Genomic DNA, 21409 nt, shown 5'->3' with positions numbered 1-21409 from the left:
TTAAAAATCACCATTAAAAACAATAATTGTTTTCAACCATAACACAACTTTCAGATAATTTGTAGCAGGCTAATGTTAGAAGTGTCTAGAATGATGGACAGAGCTGTGGATGACACTAAAATTCCTGAAAAGGAGCAATAATTTTTGTTGGCTGTTATTTTTTAATATAAATTAACATAAATTATTAATTTGACAAGTGATCACAGACTTTTGAGCAGCAGTGTCTATGGCTGATAGAGGCTCTTGGGAGTGACTCACTCTGGGTCTTTTCCAGTGCACACGCCCGATGCGGTTGCCCTGGTAGAAAAGCGAGTCGTCTACAGCGGGGAACAGAGGGTCTTCAAACAGGGTCCCACTCTGCAAACACTGCTTCTTCAGGGTGGAGTACTGCTGCCCCTCAAAGGCCTTCACGGAGGAGAACATCCTTCAAGCTGCAGCTACAAAAGGGGAAAGTACAATTAAGAAAAACTGGATTTTACAACGACTCTGGCCCTACGGCTATAACTCCTGAGAACGTAAGTGATGTTTTGTTTACTATCTTGTGGGTTTGTGTGTCTTCAAGCCATGGAAGAATATGACATCATACTATCATACACCATTAGCTACTGCAAACATGTCCAAAACACTCTAGTATCATTTTAAAAAATGACACTTGACTCTTTTATGCTGATAGATCTTTATATCCACACAGATGTATCTAAACCTCATAACTCTGTTTATTTCTGCTTTTTCACAGTATTTGAATACAGCTGCTTCCCTTTTCCTTGTGTGAACATTTCATGATCAACGGACAAACAGAAATGCTCCAAAAACTTTGGAATAAAATCAGTATACTTACTTGCATTAAAGTCCAGAACATTTTTTTCTTCTCTTACAAATTATTAATCCACTATTTCTGAAATATGAGCTTCTGTCACAACAGCAACAATATATTACACTTTTCGCTGACAGACTTTTATACATTGTAAATACATCCTCTCTACTAAATGAGACACACTCACATATGTAAGCAGTGCTATGTTTGTAATTAGGCAATGCATATTCATGCTTATGGAGATTAAAACTGACCATGACGGATTCAGTGTCTACTTTGGCATTTAACTGACCTGAGGGTGAGTTATCGCCTCTTCATAGCCTGTCCCCTCCGGTGACAAATTGCTCATGTTCGATTTCAGTCACAGCCCTATTACACTCTCCCTCCCTACTCACACACCTGCCATCAATATGGACAGGATACCAAACATGCCTGTGCCCGTTTCCGCTATGCCGCTCTGACTGAAATACTGCCTACAAACAGTCCAAAGGATCTGAAACGCACAGAAACACACAAAGGCCCAATCCCATTTCACCCCTTGCCCCTACCACTTAGCCCTTAGCCCTCTGTTTTGCGCGTTCACGTCTAGGGTTAGGGTGTCCCAATTTTTGTTGAGACAGAGGGGTAGGGCCAAGTGTTAGGGCTATATGGCCCTCCAAACGGAGGTTTTTCAGAGGCGTACTCCAAACGGAGTGTTATGAGGAAAAAAAAAAGAAAAACCGGTAAGATGGCTGCGCGAGCGACCAAAGAAACCCACAAATGTACTTAAGTATTTTCTCCGTTAAAAAATTGCGATAACCTTCGTATTTTCTTAGTTTAATGTCGTTTCAATGCAGTATGGTCTTCATAGTGTGTTTTTTCATAACAAGCATAAAAATCGCTAATAGCATGCTAATGTCTCGGTAGCTAGCTAGCTAACTTTCCCGTTCCACCTTAAATAGTCCAGCAGTGCTGACGCCTGAAGCGCCAGAATGTAACTGCTGCACCATTTAAGGTGGAACGGGAAAATACGAACAAGAAGCTGGTGAATGTCTGACTTCAGCTTCGTATCACCAAAGAATTAGCGGTGGGCGATAATAAATAATTGTCTTATACCGCCTCATTGAAAGGATATGATGCCCTAAATGTAACTAAAGCCGAGTAGCGTGGTTGCTGAACTTTTCCCTTCTCTGCTATCACTGAAGACGGGCCAGGTCGCCTACAGAGCACCACTAGTAGCCTGTTAATGAAGCAGTGTTTTGTTTTTTGTTTTTTTTTTATTTGAGGGTTGACCCATTTCGTAGGGCAAGATTTCAACCACTACCCCTTGTAACTCAGTTCCAAGGGGTTAGGGTGACACTCGAAAACAAGGGGTAGGGGTAAAAAAAGAAATGGGATTGAGCCAAAGTCACTGTGATCAAGGCAAACCAGCTCCAACACTAAATACAAATATTCAAGAAAAACACCAGCATTTTCCAACCTAATCTCTTCCTGCTGTATTTGTGGATTATGTTGTTCACCACGGGCAATAATTTCCCTGTGCTTAGGAAAAAACAGAAAATTTGCTGACTCAAAACACATTTAGGCCCAATCCTATTTTACCCCTTGCCCCTACCACTTACTTATGGGATTGGGCCTTAAGGTCAACAGCCAGAAACAATGACGATATTATGATGACTAAATTATGGCAGTATTTAATATTGCACTGGTGTCAAATTTACATTCCACATCAAAAACGTCCCAAACAGTAGCAGCTAGCTTAGCATGCTGGATCTTCACTCATCACAACATACATTAAATTACAGCGTACTGATGCACGTTTAGAGAAGACTCTAAATATCTCAAGATCTAAAGAAAATCTGAGAGTTGGTAGCTAAGCTACTCTTGCCCCACAACCTCATTAGAGGTTAGTTTAGTATGCAAACTTAAACAGCTTCACACCACAACACAAGTTTGATATCTGCATGTTTAGAACTAGTGAAGTTGAGTGACTGGTGTCAGTGTACAGGGGGGTATTTTACAAAGCAGCATTCCTCAGTTTAGCCAGATAACTTAAGCCCAAGGATGAAGACTGTCCAATAGGAATGTCCCTCAGCTCTTTCACTACTTAACATGCCTGACTGGGCTTAAGTTATCTGGCTAAACTGAGAAATCCTGATTTGTGAAATACACCCCAGAATCTAACCTGTTCTACTTTAGCTCATCACAAGCGTTATCAGCTCCACTGTACTGCAAGGTTGTTCAGTTTTAGGGTTTAACATTTATTGGGTGATGGAAGTCTGATAGTTAATGTTACAGTATAAATGTATTTTTATTGTTCTTATCTTCTTATTGTCTCAGTCTGTGTTCTCCATCTGCCGAAAGCACAGCATGCAGGCAGAGAAGGACTTTGAGCCTGTTTACACCTTGCATTAACATGTGTTTCGTGCCCGTTTCATATCTGCATAAGCTATGGAAAGATTCTGTTTACACTTTTTTACTAAAATGAATCCCCAGTGTGACCAGATGAGATCCGATTGTATAATTTCTGTGTAAAAAGCATGTCAACACATACACTGGCCTAGTGTGCATGAAGGCTCTGGGTTTGGGCCTAACTTCAATCTCACATTTCCTCCATCTTTCGTTTTCTTGTTTATTCTCTCACTTGCTAGTCAGCATTTGGTGGAAACATTTCCACTCAGGTAACTGTTAATGACAACAGCGATAACAAAAATGCATTCTGTTTACACTTGAGTTAAATGTGGTCAAGATCTGTCTCTGACCACCTCCAAATATGGGTTGAGTGATAAGCTCACAATGCATCTTGGGGGTGGGGTGCTTACACTTAGCTCTTCATGCAGTCAAATGAAATGTGAACGTGATCCGATCACTGAAAATGCATGTTATGCAATGTGTAAACAAGCTTATTGATGCAGGACTCTAAGGAAAGCAGGGGGGGGGTTTGGAAACCCAGAGGCAAGGGTGCATTTTCAACTTGCATAATCATGCATATTCATAAATCTTTCCATTGTTATTGAGTTTTAATGTTTAGATTGTTTCTAGGCCATATTTAGTAGTTTCCTGGGCTGAAGAGTAATACATAAAAATATTTACCAATTATTATTTAGCATAGATTACTCTTTATTTTTTAAATTATGGCTTTGGGGTAAGTTTTTTAAGTGAATGGGTTGCCTGTACTTTTTCTAAGTACAAGGAAATGTCAAAATAATTGTCTGTGGTTACCGAAAGCATGGTACAGACGCAGCAGATAGAGATTAGACTGAAAATGCTACAATATTCTTTTAAATCAGAAAAGGGGAATTTTGGCTTGCAAGCAAACAAAAAAGTAAACATTTAAAATGTTCACACTCACACATGCAAATGGGGTCCCTCACACATCCCTGACCTGCCTCCGTCGGCCTGGCTACACTGGCTTCCTGCGATGCTATAAATTTTGACTGGGGTGGTTTTCGGTCCCTGCACACATCGATCTGATCATTACCTTCAGAGAAGAAGAGACAAGAGGGGACTTTTTCCATTGCCATAAGTGGCTAGCAACGAATTCCAGTTGCCAGGGAGATATGTTGGCGGGATAAAGCAAGACGGCCCTCTAATCTTGTTAGTCTTAGGAGTGCACAATCTTGCCGGCGGGCAACAGGGCAGAGGCAGGCCGTGCAGAGGGAACAGCACCTGCTCAACAGATCCTTCACTATTACACCAGTGCAATATTGTGTCTGTGCTGTGTGCTCTGCTTTAAAAATGCAGGTCAGGCAGGAACACGACATCATATACTGCTTCAATTCATCTGAGTCTTTACTTCACTAAACCAATTCCCTGAAGGCAAATTCATTTACTGTATTGTACTGTACTGTATTTACTGCATTGGTCTTGTATTGAAAGCACAATGCTTTTAAATAGGATAACATGGTCAGCAACTAAATACTCTGAACTTTCAAGACAAATCTGTGTGAATAGGCTAACACTATGCTGATGTTGTTTTCTGCCTATTGGCAAATCAAACAGAACATGCTAATTTGAATGAACGGGCTGAAACACATCCTTAGCATATCTAAAACTGCTCCTAGAAACAATCTACATAAGGTATAACCCATTCTGTATTTGTTTTAAACTGAGTGAGGAATGTTGGGCTTCACTGTAGGCCTATCTCTGCATCTCAGTGTTAATCCCTTCAAAACATGTTGAAAGAGGTCATGTTTAAATTATTTAGATACTTTTTTTTAGTTCTGCCTAAAAATACTTGCAACAATGCACTGAAGAGTTTTGAACTGATAAAAAAGAGACACTAAATTAGAAAATCAGAGATGTTGAAGGGCCTATATATACAGACAACCAAAGTTTCCTCACCTTTTTGTTAAATTTAAATGTCAAAATTTGTAGTTTTAAATCATACCATTCACTCCTCAGTCCATACAGTTCATGTATGGGGAAAAAAAGTACTATTCAAATTAGTTTTACACAGGGAGGTGGGGTAATGAAATTTGATCACTTGATGTGTGTAATGTTTATGATCGATTCACCCAGGATATGACATTTCTGTAGAAATGACAGAGACAGGAGGGGCTACTCGATTTAAGCATTGCCTTCACTCCATCATCATCATCATCATGTTTATTTATATAGCGACATGCTAAAGGACGGTTTACCATCAGATGCTTCACAAAACTAACAAAATACACAATCAACAATAAATTAAACGACACACACGCTCCAAATAAGTTTCACACGCAGTATACTAGGCTGCTTACATGTAGTCCAAACATCCAACCATTTAACTGTATCGTGATTTCTTGCACTTGAACTGTCTATCTAGCTGTTGTGAATGAAATGTGTCAGCAGTCAACACTGTCACATAAAAAACCTTTTTGATTAGCACAGGATTAACACAACCTAGGGTTATTTATACTGTTTGTTTTATAGTACACTGAAAAAAATGATTCATGATTTTATTGCGTCAAGTGGTTGCACACTATAAAGAAAGTATATTACACTAACGCACTTGCTTTCTTTAAATTATTGTGGTCATGTAACACAATTTATTCATGTGCAAACACTTGATACATATTAATCATGTCAGTTCAAAGCACCAGTATAGGCCAAAGCCACTGCAATCTTTACTGATGCTTGAGCACACAGTCCATAAAACTTACAGACATGGCAGAATCAGACAGGACTAAAATCACTGAAAAGCACCAGTAAAAAGTACACAACATTACCTCCCCATGTAAAACTTAACTCATCCGAATAGTGTTCAAATTCAAGGTTTTGTGATGTCACGAAAACCAGCACATTTACATCTACCCCCCTATTCAGCTCACAGCAATGTAACTGCTTTTTGGTGTTTTGGATGAGGCACAGTGCAAGGCAGCCATAAGAACAGATCAATTACAGTCTAAAAGACACAGTAACAATAACAGCCTCTTTTATTCCTGTAGATAAAGAGAAGTTGCAAAATGGTCATGTAAAAATGAGTATTTTGCGTAAATAAATCCACACAAATGTCATAAGCTGAAAATTGCAGAATATGGGGCTTTTGTTTTAGCTGTGATCATTTGAATGTTCCTGTGTTTTTTGTGTTCAGTTCAATATTCATTCGGTGTTCAGACAGTTGTTCTTAATTTTATGCCATAGTATCACTTGGTACTAGGGCTGCAACAAACGACTAATTTTAAATGAATAATCCGATTATTCGGATTATGAAATCTGAATTATGAAATCCGAATAACTTTTATGTAGCTAAATTTAAAAGCTAATAGCATGAGGTTGTTTTATGCATTTGCTAACAATGAAGACAAAGATGAATACCATTCAAGAATTCACTGTTTTAATGAACTTTCCTGCTAATACAAAAGATAAAAAAAAAAATAAAACTCCAATATATTTTTTTCTGTCAAAATGTGTGCAAAGTAGCAGCAAGAAAATATAACAAAACTAAACAGTTTTCCTTTAATCAAGTCAATAAACAGTGCTCCTGTGAGAGTCTCGCTCTCCTCTTAGCGAATGTTTGTGGAAAACTTGTTCACTAAGAACAGTTAAATGAATGATTTTGTGTAAACGCTTCATTTCGACTGTAACCCTTTGTCCAGCTACCCTGTGTGTTCACGGAGAAATACTTTCTTAAACTGTTAGCGAGTGGAGCTAAACGTTCACGGAGAACAGTAAGCTGTTTGTAAACACTCTCCTGTGTTCACCGAATTTGACCGCACCGGTGGCCTCGGCGTTACACCGACGTGCAGTGTTTAAAACCGTGAACGTTATCTGGAAAGTGAACAGGGTCACTGTGAATAATAGTTATTTGCTCCTCTGTTCCAACTCCGTTAACGATTCCAGAGAAAATGCATTTCGAAAACTGAAGATGTTACAGCTCAGTTCAGAACATGAAGTAGGACGGAGTGAGCCGACGAGTTTCCTCTTCAGATACTCCAGCATGGAGGATGTGCTCCCGTGCCAGCTAAGTCAGCTTTACAAACAGCACAACTGACAACGTTTTTTTCTGAGTTTAGCTCCCACACTTTTGTTCTTGGATTTTGTTCTTGAGGCTGCCATCACGCTGATGTTAACTCTCCAGTAACGGCAATGTCAAAATGTTCCTCTTGAGCACGAGAAACACGCGTGATGATGTCACCAACTAATCGACTACTAAATTAGTTGCCAACTAATTTGGTCGTCGATTTTAGTCGACTAAGTCGAATAATCATTGCACCCCTACTTGGTACCAGTATCAAATCAAAGTTCTGGTATCGTGACAGCGTTCAGTGCCATTTCAGATAGTAGGCCTGTGCTTATACAAAAGCCTAATGAATTCCAGATATTTTGGGGAGCTGATTCCCCTGCGCTTCCCTCGCTGTGTTTGAGGTGTGTGAAATGCATGGGCAGTCTGTCAATCACAGCTCTTTCAGGGCTTTGTGAGAAAGTGCTGGAGCTGCAGTGAATTATTCATCTCCACTCCCAGACCTCCGCTCTGATTAATTATGACTTCAGCTCGGCGTCCACTGCTTCTGCACTAATGACAAAATCTCCGACTGATGTCATTCCACAGCCGCAAATCTTCCTCATGAGGTATTTTCGGAGGCACACGCAGTACAGCACTCAATGTGGCCTTTTTTGTACAATGTGAGATGATTTTAAAGCCTTTCCCTTCATACTCTGTTGCACAGCTTACTCAACTCATAAACCGGCTAATGTTAAAACCCCTTAAACTCCAGGCCTATTATTCAGTTATTACATTCAGCAGCATTTCTTCAAGTGTAAATCAACTTTTACAAAAAGAACTGTATTAAAGGGTTAGATAATCAATTGTATATTGTTAAAGGCTTGTTTTGGCCTTTGGTGTCATTTTAAGAAAATAATTAACACTTTAAACCCCAGACTTATTTATATGTAAACTGAGCTGTAAAAAGGTCCATTTTGAATTCATTGTTTCTGTGATGTCATGAAAACCAATGCAGTTACATAAATCCACCTATTCAGCCTACAGCAGTTTAGCTCCGCCCACTTACACTAAAGTTATAAGGAGTGTTTCAACCGGGTCTGTTTTTTTAGACACAATACAGTGCAGCCAATCAGAATCAATGGCATTAATGTATATTAGTTTTAAAGGCACAGTAACAAAACCAGCCAGTTTAAAGGGCCCATATAATGCAAAACCAACGTTTTATTAGCCACATCTATAACCTAAGAATAGCTCAACCAGTTTGCACTGAAGTCCCTGTAGTTACTGAATAATAAGCCTTAGTATGTAATAAGCCTGGGATTTCAAGGGGTTAAGGGGTTAAAACTGCACTTAAATGGGAGTATCTTGCTGAAAAAGATAGAGATGAACAGCAGAAATTCAATTGTGCTGATTCTCAATCTTTTGATAGAGGATTATGAAGCATATGTTAGCGGGGGCTTTGTTGTTAGCAGTGCTAGGTTGACTTTGACTCCATTGCAGTCTTGACTGGAGCACCTGGGGAAATGAAAGCAGTGCAGTGGGGAGCCAGCATGGCAGATGGTGCTGGCCTCATCTCGTGACTGACTCGTGACATCAGTGAGACCACTCCACTTTTTACGTCTCTCTCTCTCTCTCTCTCTCTCTCTCTCTCTCTCTTTCTCTCTTTCAGGTGGCAGGCAGGCAGGTAGGGAGCGCTGAAGTTCGTGGGTGGAGATTATACTCACAGGCCTTAATACCAACAGTGAAGGCCAAGCAGCAGGTACTTAAGCAGCAGGCAGTTTGCACAGACTCACAAGCACATATATCACTAGAGACGGCTACATACTGTACAGTCTGACACACACTGTGGAAACATCAAATTGACCTGCCATGTTTTAACCTCTTAAACAATAAGGACCTTCCAGCAGGTCCAAATGTAAGCACTTCTGCAAGGTCTGCAAATACCTTAGTTCCTTTACAGTTAAACTAGTGATGTTTTTCTGCCATTTTATCAGCTGTATATACACGTGCAGTACTGTGGAAAAGTCAGAGACCACTGTTCATTTACGTAATTTCCAGTCAAAATGGCCATTAAGCACAAGTTATTTATTCTTCAGGAGATCTTTCTGAGGACATTAGATATAAAAATTCACTTTCATAAGGAAGGGGAAAGTCGAAGGAATGTAAGTGAAATAATTTTGTGCAAGTGAAATAAACTTTGGGCCCACCGGTGGTCCCTTGTCCATTTAAGAGGTTAAAGCAGCTGCAGGATATGCCAGCATCTTGGCTGGCTCTGAAACGTTTACCCCTGTTTCAACTCACACACTCTCAAGGCCAAATTATAGACCACATCCTCATAAAACTTTACAAGCAGACTGGCAAATTGATGTGGTCTAAGGTCTTGGCTTTATAAAAGGAGGGACTAAATGGTGTTTTAGCTTGGCAAATTAGTGTGCAGTCCAAGCGGATATTGTGAGCTCTCTGTTAAAGAATAAGCATCCTGTGGGACAGAGGGGCTGCTAACAGCACAACACACTGGCCACACAGAGAGAGAGAGAGAGACAGAGAGAGAGAGAGAGGGAGAGAGAGAGAGAGCACCGAAATGAAGAGAATGAGAATGAAAAGAGGAATGGTAAAGAGAAAGAGACAGAAAGAGAGAGAGCCAGAAATGAGAGAAGAAGAGAAAGAGATAAAGAAGGAGAGAGAGTGAAAGAAAGAAAGATGGAGAGCAGAGAATGAAAGGGAGAGAAAGGAGATGTAAAGAAAGGAGAGGGAATAGAGACAAAGGAAGAGTGAGAGAGTAAAAAAGATGGATAGCAAGAAAAGAGATGAAGAGAAGAGAGACAGAGATGGAAAGAAAGCAGAGAGAGAGTGTGTGAGAGAGAATGCGAGAGAGAAAAAATAAAGATGGAGAGAAGGAATGACAGGTGGAGAGAAGGGAAAAGAGAAGGGGAGAGATGGGGAGCAAGGAAGAGGATGAAAGCAAGAAAAAGAAAGAAAGTGAGTGAGAAGAGCGACCGAGAGCGAAAGAGAAGCGCTGGTTGGCTGAGAGAAGGAAAGAGTGCAGCAAAGATGTTGGAAGAACCCCCCCCTCTACTTCCCCCTCCCCTCCCCCACCCACTCCAGCTCAGGGTATCCCAGCCCTGGCACTGCAGCCACTGCATGAATGCATATGTCATCTGCCCTGCATGCCTGGGTCCTGCCCTCACTCCTCAGCCTCCACACCTCAGAGAAGACCCTGAACCTCCGATACACAGCACAAAAATCACTGTGGACAAAGCAAACCGTGAAGAAAACAAGGTGAATTATGGCTTTCAAGAAGAGGAAAGTATTACTAATTATTACTGATTATTCTGTTATTCATTCTGTTATTTCGATTATATGAACGTAAATATGACACTGCATTAGGTCTACAGTGATCCCTCACTTGTAAATCAGTAGCATTTTGAGCTAGCCTGAATGCAGCGGTTTGCACACATAGCGTACACGGGCTGGGTCCACCGGTGGTCAAACTTATTACAAGGCGCGTGGGTGTTGGTCAGACACACCTCTTATTAATGCAACTGGCCACTGCACTGTGGCAAGTCTTCCAGTGGCTCAAAATAGCGGTAACTATAGCTACGAGCATCGTGACTCTGTAGCCTATTTGCAAGATCACTTGCTCTATAGACACTGTATACAGCATTTGCAATTGCACTGTTTCGTTCAGCTGCATTTGTAAGCTCCCTCTCGGACACCTGCACGTTCAGCACAAAACCTCATCACCGCGTGCACGACGCCTGACCGTAAATACAGTAAATCAGTGCATCTTAATCAGACGAGACCGAGGGTTCTTATGATCGCGCGCTCCAGTGTTGGCTGTGGAAAAGCAGTGGAGCGCCGAGCGTCCGCGCACAGCAGCCTGAGCTGCGATGGTACCTGAGCTCAGCTCCAGTCCCGCGGTGGCGTCTTCTCTCCGCTCCTCCTCCGGGGATCCAGCAGCCGCGAGCCTCCTCTGTCTCCTCTCCCTTTCTCTCTTTCTCCCTCTCTCTCCACCTCTCTCTCCCTGCGACGCACTGCTTGCTATATCCGCCTGCAGATCAGCACTCCCGCGCAGGGAGGGGCCTACGAGCCTCTCCATCTGAGCATGTGCAGAGCAGATGGGCACACACATGCACTGATACCCACGCATACGCATATGCTTTCACCAACCCAGTGAGATACACATAAGCTCCTAAACGTAAGCAGATACTGTTCACAAAGTCCCTCATTCTGTACATTTACCCAAAGTCCAGGTGCTCACTGTGGGAAAAAATAATCTACATACAGAAAAATAAAGGTGCCAGAAAGGGTTCTTCAGAGCCACACAGAACCTTTCAATGGATGGTTCTTCAGTACATCACATGTATGAGTGCGAAGAAGCTTTTGGTCAATGGTCAAGTTCAAGTTTAAAGAACCTCCACATAAAGTAAAAGTTCCAGACTCCAGACAGCTGCCCAGAGTGTGGCCCATGAGGATGTTTGATTTGGCCTGCCAGAAAGTGACCCTAACCCCACCTTCTCACCCAGTGAAAGAACAAACATATATTTAGACTATAATATTGTTATACTGTAGTCTATAATTTTCAGTTTTGTTCTGAAATTGTGTTTTTGAAGCGTTTTAAGAACAAAATATAAAGCGAACTGAATCATGAAACATGACTTGTTAATTTTTTTTTAATGAGAACAAATGAACAAAATAACAAATGCAGTAATAACACTTTAATATGACCGTTGTACAATTTAATTTGATTTAATTACATATACAAGGTTTTGGTCCAACAGAGATGATCTATATGTCTATGTGTATATATTTACATGTATATACACATATATATGTATATATATACATGTATATATATATATATATATATATATATATATATATATACATGTATATATATATATATATATATATATATATACATATGTATGTATAACCTTGTATCTCCATTTTTGTTTTTGTTTTTCAGTTTTTGACATATGTTGAAAAGGCCTGTTGTTCTTTACATTGTATGTAAATTACGTGATGAAAGCACCAAAAGAAATGGCCCAAAATTACTTGAAAAAATGTTTCATTGACTTACATTGAAAGAAAATAATGTTTTTTCTTTGTCCTGCACAGTTGATACAAAGAGATGCAAGGTTTTGCTCTGACAGCAGCAATATATATGTATATATGTATATATATATATATATATATATATATATATATATATATATATATATATATATATGTATGTATATGTATGTATGTGTGTATATATATTGTTGAAATGTGCAATAATTTTTGCACAGGCCACATTTTATGTTTTATATTTTTCCACTATGCTACATTCAGGAAAAAACGGTAATTGTTCTTCTCTATGATGGATAACCTATTGTATACCAGAAGGGTTCCATGATTGTTACAAATTCATAGAAACTTTTTTGCACAGTACAGTGTACAGTAGATGCACTAAAAATAAAGGATCCTAAATCATTCTTGGTGTGGACAAATGGTTCTGAGGGGGGTAAAACATTATATTATGTGGAGATTCTTTAAAAGTCAAAAAAGTTCTTCAGCTTCACAGACACAAAAATTAGTCTTCAAAGAATTGTCTGTTGAAAGGTTCTTAAGGGCACCAAAGTGGTTCTTTTAAGACATTGCTTCACTCTGGAGATGTCAACTTCACTCATTTGTTGCTGCTTGGTGAAACCGACAGTGTATGTGGATTATGTTGAAGTTTACTGCTGCAGCAGATGTAGGTCAAGCAAACCCTTGCACAATCAGCACTCTGGACAGCTCCAGTAAAAGGCTGACAGTTCCAGCCCATCCCTGTCCTACACTCTTAAAAACACTCTCAATAATAAAGCATCCTAAATGGTTTTGGGTTCTGACTTATAACTTTAAAAAATGGCATTGAACCTCTGTGTTATGTTTAACACTAATTACCCTTTCAGATTCTTCACAATTGCACATCTCTTGGTTCTTTAAAGAACTATACATGAAAAGGTTCCAAAGAACCCTTTGACTCCTTTATTTATAACAGTACACCAACAGGCCTGTTCTGTGGAAACTGGTATGAAACAGCTCATGATAAAGCACTCTTGCTCCTGCATGGGCCTTCTCTAAACCAAACACACATATCATTCTTTAAAAGAAATGACAGAGTTTCTGGACGACAGAAGTAGCGGGCATATGGTGGTGCTGACTGGAACAAGAACATTTGAACCATGTTAACCTCAAGTCACATGATCATATCAACTACATATGAGCTGCCTGTCGAGTGATATACAGTGGGAGAAGATGACAAATGGTATGACCCTAACCCCTGACCAGATCAATTCAGAGCTTCATCAATCAAAGGTTGTGAACAAGAGGTAGAAAAGTAAGTACTGGTGCAACTGGGCACTCAAGACTAAATGTGGTCAGTGAAAGAAACTCACAAACATTGTGAGATGCACGTGGTGCATATGGAAACACTAATACTACTACTACTAGTAATAAAAATAATAACAATAAAAAATAAAAAAAGGCACTCAATGTTAGATACTTAAAAGGGAATTCCACCCATTTTTTCCAAATTTCTGCAGAACTTATTTGTTGAGTAAACAAAGTCATCCAAAGTGATTTGATGTGAAATAATTTACTGTAGAGAAACTTACTGACTCAGTTTACAGTAGTGTTGATAAAAGCCAGGGGTCACAATGTCTACAACCCAAATATAGTCATTTTATTTACTATCCAAAACCAACCAGTGAACCTACATGTGTCTTCTGAGATTTAAATGTAATGGTGATGATGGTAAAATAGTGGAAAACATAAAATTAAGTTTTCTTCAGAGACGATTTTTCCCTTAAAGTTTGCCAAAACTATCATGAAACAATGTCGCGGACATCAGGCTGTGTATTCATAACCATTTTATTGATAAATACAGTCCATTTCCTCATCAGGTCCAGCTGTATGTGCCAAGCCATGTTGGAGTTTACAGACTAGGCTCATGTACAGCTCACATGCTATCCAGGCAAATGACTGTAAAGAATGAGTTAATGTCCATCTTGTCAGTGATTAAAGGTTTTCTTACAACAGTAACGATTAAATCTTTATACTGTATGCATCTCTGCAGTCAAAATATATGTATTTAACATGTGAGGCAAACAGTGGGGTGTTTCACATTAAAGTGAACTCCTGATCTCTCTGTAACATCGTTAGGTGAACCCACCACAGCCCAGAGAACAGTACCTGCCACTTCAGGAGGTGCTGTTCTTTGAGAAAGGCTACAAGAGACCAGAAAACAAGCAAATACAAGACCATTAATACAAGATTCAGCTAACGACCTACAATCAGAGTCTTTGGTAAAGGTGAAAACAAAGCCATTTACCCAGAGAGTCTGTGTCCAGCAGCCCTCAGGCCAGTTTGGATACTCTCTTGGCCTTTGGTTCCAGGCAAACAGCACAGCTAACCAGGCTGTAATGACTTCTAAATCACACTGCCCTCCTGCCGTACATGTGAAACAGTTGGGGATGACATGTCAGATGTCGACATTAGCAGTTATTGCTGGCGATAACAAAAGCATCTAACAATATCTCACTTGCAGCTCACTGTAATAAGCAGAGAAATTCTGTTGAAAGTGCAGATACTACATTTAAAATCAATAACATGTTTGTGCTGGTAGGTACAGTCCAAGAATTTTATATCATGAGTCAAATTTGATGAAAAGTTATTGTGCATGAGGTCCTGATTTGCAAAGAGACAAACGCTTCCTTACATTTTTGCCACATTTTTGTCATTTCTTGACTTGACAAACAGAAAAAGTCGGTGCAGCCTTGAAAGTGTCAACATAGAATGCAAATGTAATTCATGGTGTGACTCGCCATGTAATTAAAATGTATAGCAAAGCAAAAGTAACACTGATTTTACTATTAATCACAAATACACTTATGTGCAGTAAGTTTGACTTTTAGTCTAAAGATTCACTGGGCTTCAGTAGCTTACTGAGCACTTTTCAATATTTATAGCGCAGAACACGCAGAGGACCAAAGAGCATCAAAAGGGGAATATTTGGGGTCACCTTGTTTACCCCTTTAAGATCATACAGGTATGTAGTTCTGTCATTTAATCTGTTGTTGCATTTATCTGATATGTCAAAGAACATCATACAGAAGCCCAAAATTTGTACATTTTAAATTTTTTCCTAATTTACGTTTTCAAGCAAGACATATTGTGAATAGGAATATACTTACATTTCTCACTCACCTTTTATTGCTAGTCAGTTTAATAATAATGGCGCTTAATGATTCAAATTTTATTCTGAATGAGCTTACATGACCACTTGGGCAATATTGCACAATATCTGTTATCAAAAGGCTGACTTGTGCTTCTTTTTTGCTTTTATGCAGTGATAGAAAACTGAAATATGAAGTATGAAACATTTCCCATGACATCAGGTTCTTCAAAGAACTCCAAAAGCTTCTTTACACTCATACATCTCACTTACAAAAATGTTTTACTAACGAACCACTCACTGAAAGATTCTTTAAGGAATCAAACATGGTTCTTCTGTGTCATTGCTTGAAATAACTCTTTTTGGCACCTTTATTTTTGGGACTGTAGTTGAGAAGGGCTGAATATTTGCTGTGGAAACTCACCTGACAATGCTAATTTGTTGCATTTGTGCATTTCTTTAAAGACTGATTCAAGTTTTCTGATATTTGGATATCCTGAAACATCCTGGCTGGCAGCACAAACACAATACACACGTTAGATGAGAGACTCCAAGTAGAGCAGAGAGAAATAAAAGTGATGAGTAAACTTGTCTTGATCTCCTCTTACCCTCATCCACTCAACCACGATCTCCTCAATCTCACTTCAGTAGAGATTTCAGGATAAACCTGTGGGTCAAGTGTGCCTTATGATATCTCATGAAAACATCTTTGTTCTGAATGTACTTCAACACCAAGAGCTGGAAATCTCTTCATAACAAAGGAGCTCCTGGCACAGAAGAATAAGGAGGCACAAAAGGTTTTCTCATAAAAGACAATTAAATAATAAACGAGGTGTTATGTAGACAATAGCTGAGCAAATTACTCATATGTCCTCATCACTTCCTTTAGCTTAGCCTCTATGTACTCTGAGGTAACTTGCTCAGCAGTGTTTTTGTGAGAAGCATGTCATAGTAGCCCGTAGCTTTGGATACTTACACTCTGGCTGTATTTTTAGTCCCTCACTGAGACAAAAGCAAACAAACAACTTGTATGGACTTAAAATGTTTATTTATATAAGAAATTGTTTTAAATACATAGAAATGTTCTTACCATTTCTTTTTTACTGGAAGCTCCTAATTAAAATAAATGGTGTCATCATTCACTATTGTTTCATACAGTGCTGTGTAGATTTCAGAGACCACCCCTCATTTATTTAATTTCCAGTCAAAACAGGCATTAAGTACAAGTTGTTGATTTTTCAGGAGATATTTCTGAGGAGAAGGGTAAAGTCAAAGAAATATAAGTGGAAAAACAGGAGTTTTCAAAACTGGAGTCAGAAAACTATTAAGAGTATGGAGAAACATGCAAGACATGGTAGTCCACCAAAATGCTCACTATCAGATAAACAGTACTTAAAGCTTTCATTTTTGAGAAAGAGGAGAAAATCAAGCTCCAGTCTTACCTCAGATCTTCCTCAGGTGTTTCTCTCCATCCTTTCATTGTGAGAAGACAACTCAGAGCTATGAGTCTGAAAGGATGTGTAGCTGCCAAGAAGCCTCACTGAGAAGATTAAATTCATGAATCAAACAAAGCTGCCGGTATTCTCAGAACAATGGACTGGTCACTCCAGACCTCAAGTCTTTAAAAGTGTTTGGAATTATCTGGAGTACAATTAGCACAAAATGCAACCAACTTCTAAGATGAAATCCAAGAGAATCAACTCAAGTATTGTTCTTAAAGATAAAAGCCAGTAAAAGACATGTCAGCTTACTTTAGCCCTGGTTGTGAGAAATTGTGTGTCATCTTTGAAGGATTTGCTCCACATGCTTTTCTGAATCCTGTACAAAATAACATTTCACAGAAAAAGTATGTATTCAGAAAGACAGCAACAGGGCCAGAATAGTACAGCTAAACAGTCAGCATTGTTAATATGGAGTGATTAAAAAGATTTTCTTGTGTTCCTACTGATGTTACAGAAATGTTTCCTATCCCAGAGCACCACCTACTGTCAGCTTTATCTACAGCATCCATCGACCATACACAAGAAAGTCCAGAGTAACTGCCTTTCTCTCAGAAGTGATTGTCTCTGCTGAAGCCACCACGTCTGCCTGGCCTGCACTCATTATATGGTCTTCTACACACAGTGCCGCTGAGACTTTGTCAATGAGAGAAAACATAAGGTGCAGCTTAGTGAAGCGTAAAAGACACATACAAAACACAAGGTAAGAGCAGAGAGACCTATTTATATTCCTTTACAATATAACTAACAATATACAGCGTGCCCAAAAAATTGACATCATTTCGTAGTCTCATAACATTCCAATTCCATGGAGCCAATTCTCCATTAAATGATCTCAATTTTTAACAAAATGTGTAAAAACAAAAAAAGTTTAATTTTTAATGTTTTTTTTTTTCAGGTTGAAGAATGGCATTCACTAGTAATGAAAAGGCATTTTGTGTATTAGAATATGCTCGAACACAGTCAAACAAGAGTGTGCAGCATGCATTTTTGAAATTCAATAAAAATGCACCAACTGGAAAGCAGATTTGGACAAAAAATTCAAAGAGGAAGGCTGTCTGTGCAGGGCAAAGGGATCTGGACGACCACCAGTATCGGAAGATATTACATTTGTGAAGCTTTGTCAAATTGGTTATAAAATCTACATCCCTCTGAATTTCTTGTTCGAATTTTGATAAATAAATGTATTATTCAATGTGAAGCCTATTTAATTTCGTTTGCCTAGGACATGCAGTTACTTAAATGATGTCATTTTTTTTGGGACACCCTGTAGTATTTTTGAGAAGGCTTTGTCCTGTATTTTTAAATCTATTCATGTTGGGTAGGAATAAGCAGTGTAATATGAGACAAAATATATGTGTGTATACATTGCATATAAAACTCAGACAGGTGTGGATTCACAGTTTGTTTGGGATAGTATAAAATGGTTATATTTGTGTTGTAGACATCATGACTGTCCTATCACCACCACTATAAAGAAATTAGTCAGTCATCTTCTACAATTAACCATTTCACATCAAACCACTCTCAAACCACTCTGGATGACTTTGTTTACATCTCAATAATTAAGTTATGCAGAAATTTTGAAATCTCAGTGGAATTCCTCCTCAAGCATCAGTGCAATACTGTATGTGCATCACTGTAAAAAAAACATTCTCATCTAAAGTTTGAGATAAATACACATTTTTTATTTAGCCATCTCACATTTTTATGTAGTTCTGCACACCATTCTGCTGAAGATGAGACAATTTGGAGCTTGCAGTCAGAGGTGGAGCTCAAGATCACTGAAGGAATGAAGATCAAGAGAAAAAAGGCACTCACAGCAACTTCAGGATAGAGATGTTTTTTTCACCATGTGATTCTTACACCACTGAGAGAGCACGAGGTGAGAGTCAAACTCACTTAATTTCTTTGTGTGCACTAGCTTCATTGCACTGTCTTGTAGCTGTCTCTACATTGCACAGAATATGGATTCCATGATTCCATGAATCAAGCATAAGTTTTAAAAAATAGCAATTATTTATGAAAGCTGATCTACATACGATGTGGGGATTTGGAGACCTCTCTGGTGAAAATGTGTAATTGCATGAAACGTGCCTTTTGTAACGTTGGCTGTGCTTTAGAACTCTTCCCCAAACAGATGAACCTGACTTTGCGAGCGTGCTGAAAGAGTATTCAGAGAGAACACAGTCAAAACTTGGTGAAGGACGTGTCTTGTGAGGGTGTGCATAAATCTACAATTATCATCATATCTTCATCAGTATTAAGTTGATTTGAAACCTAAACATAGAGCCAGAACTTCTTTTTGATCTTGTGCTTGTGACGTGTGACAAGGTCCACAAAACTCCTGCAAAATGCAACCTGAAGCCTCTGAAATCATTGTTTCAGGCCTTACATGGTGACTCGCAGCAGCACACAGACACTGTACAGCACTGGTACTTCTTTCAATTTTAACAAAACATACAAGGCAGCTTTAATGAACTAATCTTTAGTAGTAATTAGGGTAACAATGTGGACACAGCGTTGAAAAATCAAATAATCTGATGTTCACTCAAAGAATTTCCTTCACTTTACAGTGCAGGCTTTGGATAGGGCCGTGTCATCCTGATGACTGAGCACCCTCTGGAACATATTAGCTAAAATCAGAGAGAACAGCATGACCTTTATCCAAAAGGACAGTTCTTGTCATTCAGTTAGATCACACAGCAATTTCCTGCAGCCTGCAGAGCTTTCCCAGTCATATTAACCAGTGCATTTCAGCAAAGAAATAACTTACTGCCTGTGCTTGATAAAATCAAGGATATTTTCTGTTAAAGCTTGGTGAATCTATACTGGGCCTTCATCGTCCTACAGACAAACTGCATGGACATCTAAAAAGGAGAAGCAATCTTATTAACCTAATGGAAATTCAATAAGCCACATAAAAAAAAATGTGTTAAAACCAAGACTTGCTATGAAATAACTGCTTACTAGTGTGTACTTACTGACAGTCTGTTCAAGGTTGAAAATACATCATAATGTACACATCAAGTCTGGTTAAAACTTGTAAACTTTAAAAAATGTGGAATTAAAATGAAGAATAGACATTTTGAATTTCGATCAAGCATTACAGTAAAAACAAGTCACTTCTGTTCTCACTATCTGCTCCAATTCTAACTACATATCAGGCCCGTTCTTCCTCAATAGGGAAAAATAGCATAGCCTCAGCTTCCACTGGTCTCTGAACAGAATCCTGCACATAAAGCTACTTACGGAATAAGACAAACCACTACTGTTTAGTAACACATCCCTGGTAAAGTAGGTTCACTATGATGTGGCGCATTAATTCCCACTTCATTAAACCGCACATCTTCAAATTAAAATTGATTATTGTGAAATTAGAAAAGGGTATTAGGTATTAGTAGCCACCAGTTTCACTGTTCCAATAGTAATAAACACACAGAAAGAAAGAAATGTGAAAAACTAAGACAGTGACACAGAAGGGCACATGATAAGCCACACAACTGTTTCTCTGTTGCTACAAGATGTTAGCCTTTGAGCATCTGTCTTTACCATACGCAACACTGTCCATGTTCTTAACTGGTTATTATTAGTTGCTACAGATGGGACACAGAGGTTGTAGGCCCTAAATTACAAAGCCATTATTTTTCTCTATTTACTCTGAGTGTAAATGTAAGATTTCTAATGCACGTGTTGCAAATAGCCAAAGAAAATGTTCTTGAATGAGACACTTCATGCACATATAGCAAGATATCTGGTATTTAACTGGCACTATTTAGTTTTCAACTTCATGGACTTGTAGACTGAAATATGTTAATTTTCCTGAAATCAGAACATTTAGGACCTGCAGAAAACAGACTAATCTAGTTGCATTCTGTGTCTGGAGTTTTGAAGATCCAGCTAGACACGAGTTTAGCTCTAAAAGCTTTAAAGTAACGACAGATATCTGTTGATTTTACACCAGTTAACCTTGCCTATAGTCCAGACTTCTGGGCATTTTTTCCTCGGAAGTAAAGCTGAAGTAGTCAGTAGGCAGTAATGTTAGTTTTTTTTTCAGCAGGGATATTTATGGCTACGCTTTCACACTGATGTGCTGTGAATGATCATTTTCATAACATCAAATAAAAATGCTAATCAAACGTAGACTTTTCCTTCTGTGTGGTAATTTCAGCAGGATCCCAGCTCTCTTTATTTTCCTAGAAAAGTAATAAAGACACCATTTGTAAAGTACAGTGTGTCTCTAATGGAGCCCTTGATTCAAATGAACTTAATTTCCTTTAGCCTTTATTTGTTGTGTAGAAATGTTTCCTAAGGACATCCCACATGTAGCTCAAAATGCAGAGAACAAATATGAGCTCTTATTTGTCTGTTGTTTAGCTGCACTGTTAATCAAACTAACAGCAACAGCATGTTTAATTCAGTATTTTGTTAATGGTGTCATAGTTCATTACAATGTGATAGATGGTGACAACTCAGTATTGGGT

General features: G+C 38.8%; 1 protein-coding gene and 1 long non-coding RNA gene across 2 annotated transcripts in view; both read right to left on the bottom strand.

Annotated features, from left to right (window-relative positions):
- Window positions 1-11225, bottom strand: part of capn5b (calpain 5b) — a 45473-nt gene extending 34248 nt beyond the window's left edge. The window contains exons 1-2 of the mRNA XM_036588172.1: window positions 11121-11225; window positions 259-437 (exon numbers count right to left, since the gene is read on the bottom strand). Coding sequence (XP_036444065.1) covers window positions 259-423 — 165 coding nt within the window. The 5' untranslated portion in view covers window positions 424-437; window positions 11121-11225. The remainder of the gene's footprint in view (window positions 1-258; window positions 438-11120) is intronic.
- A 5702-nt stretch (window positions 11226-16927) lies between these two features.
- On the bottom strand, window positions 16928-17576 carry LOC118819781. Its single transcript, XR_005008205.1, has 3 exons — window positions 17413-17576; window positions 17178-17244; window positions 16928-16966 (listed from the first exon to the last, which is right to left on the bottom strand). It is a non-coding gene; the product is annotated as an uncharacterized LOC118819781 (long non-coding RNA).
- Window positions 17577-21409: the final 3833 nt, after the last annotated feature.

This window comes from Colossoma macropomum, unplaced genomic scaffold (genome assembly GCF_904425465.1).
Source record: "Colossoma macropomum unplaced genomic scaffold, Colossoma_macropomum, whole genome shotgun sequence".
NCBI classification, from domain to species: Eukaryota; Metazoa; Chordata; class Actinopteri; order Characiformes; family Serrasalmidae; genus Colossoma; species Colossoma macropomum.
Note: the sequence above shows the minus strand (reverse complement) of the source record. Positions and strands in the feature narration are given on the sequence as shown.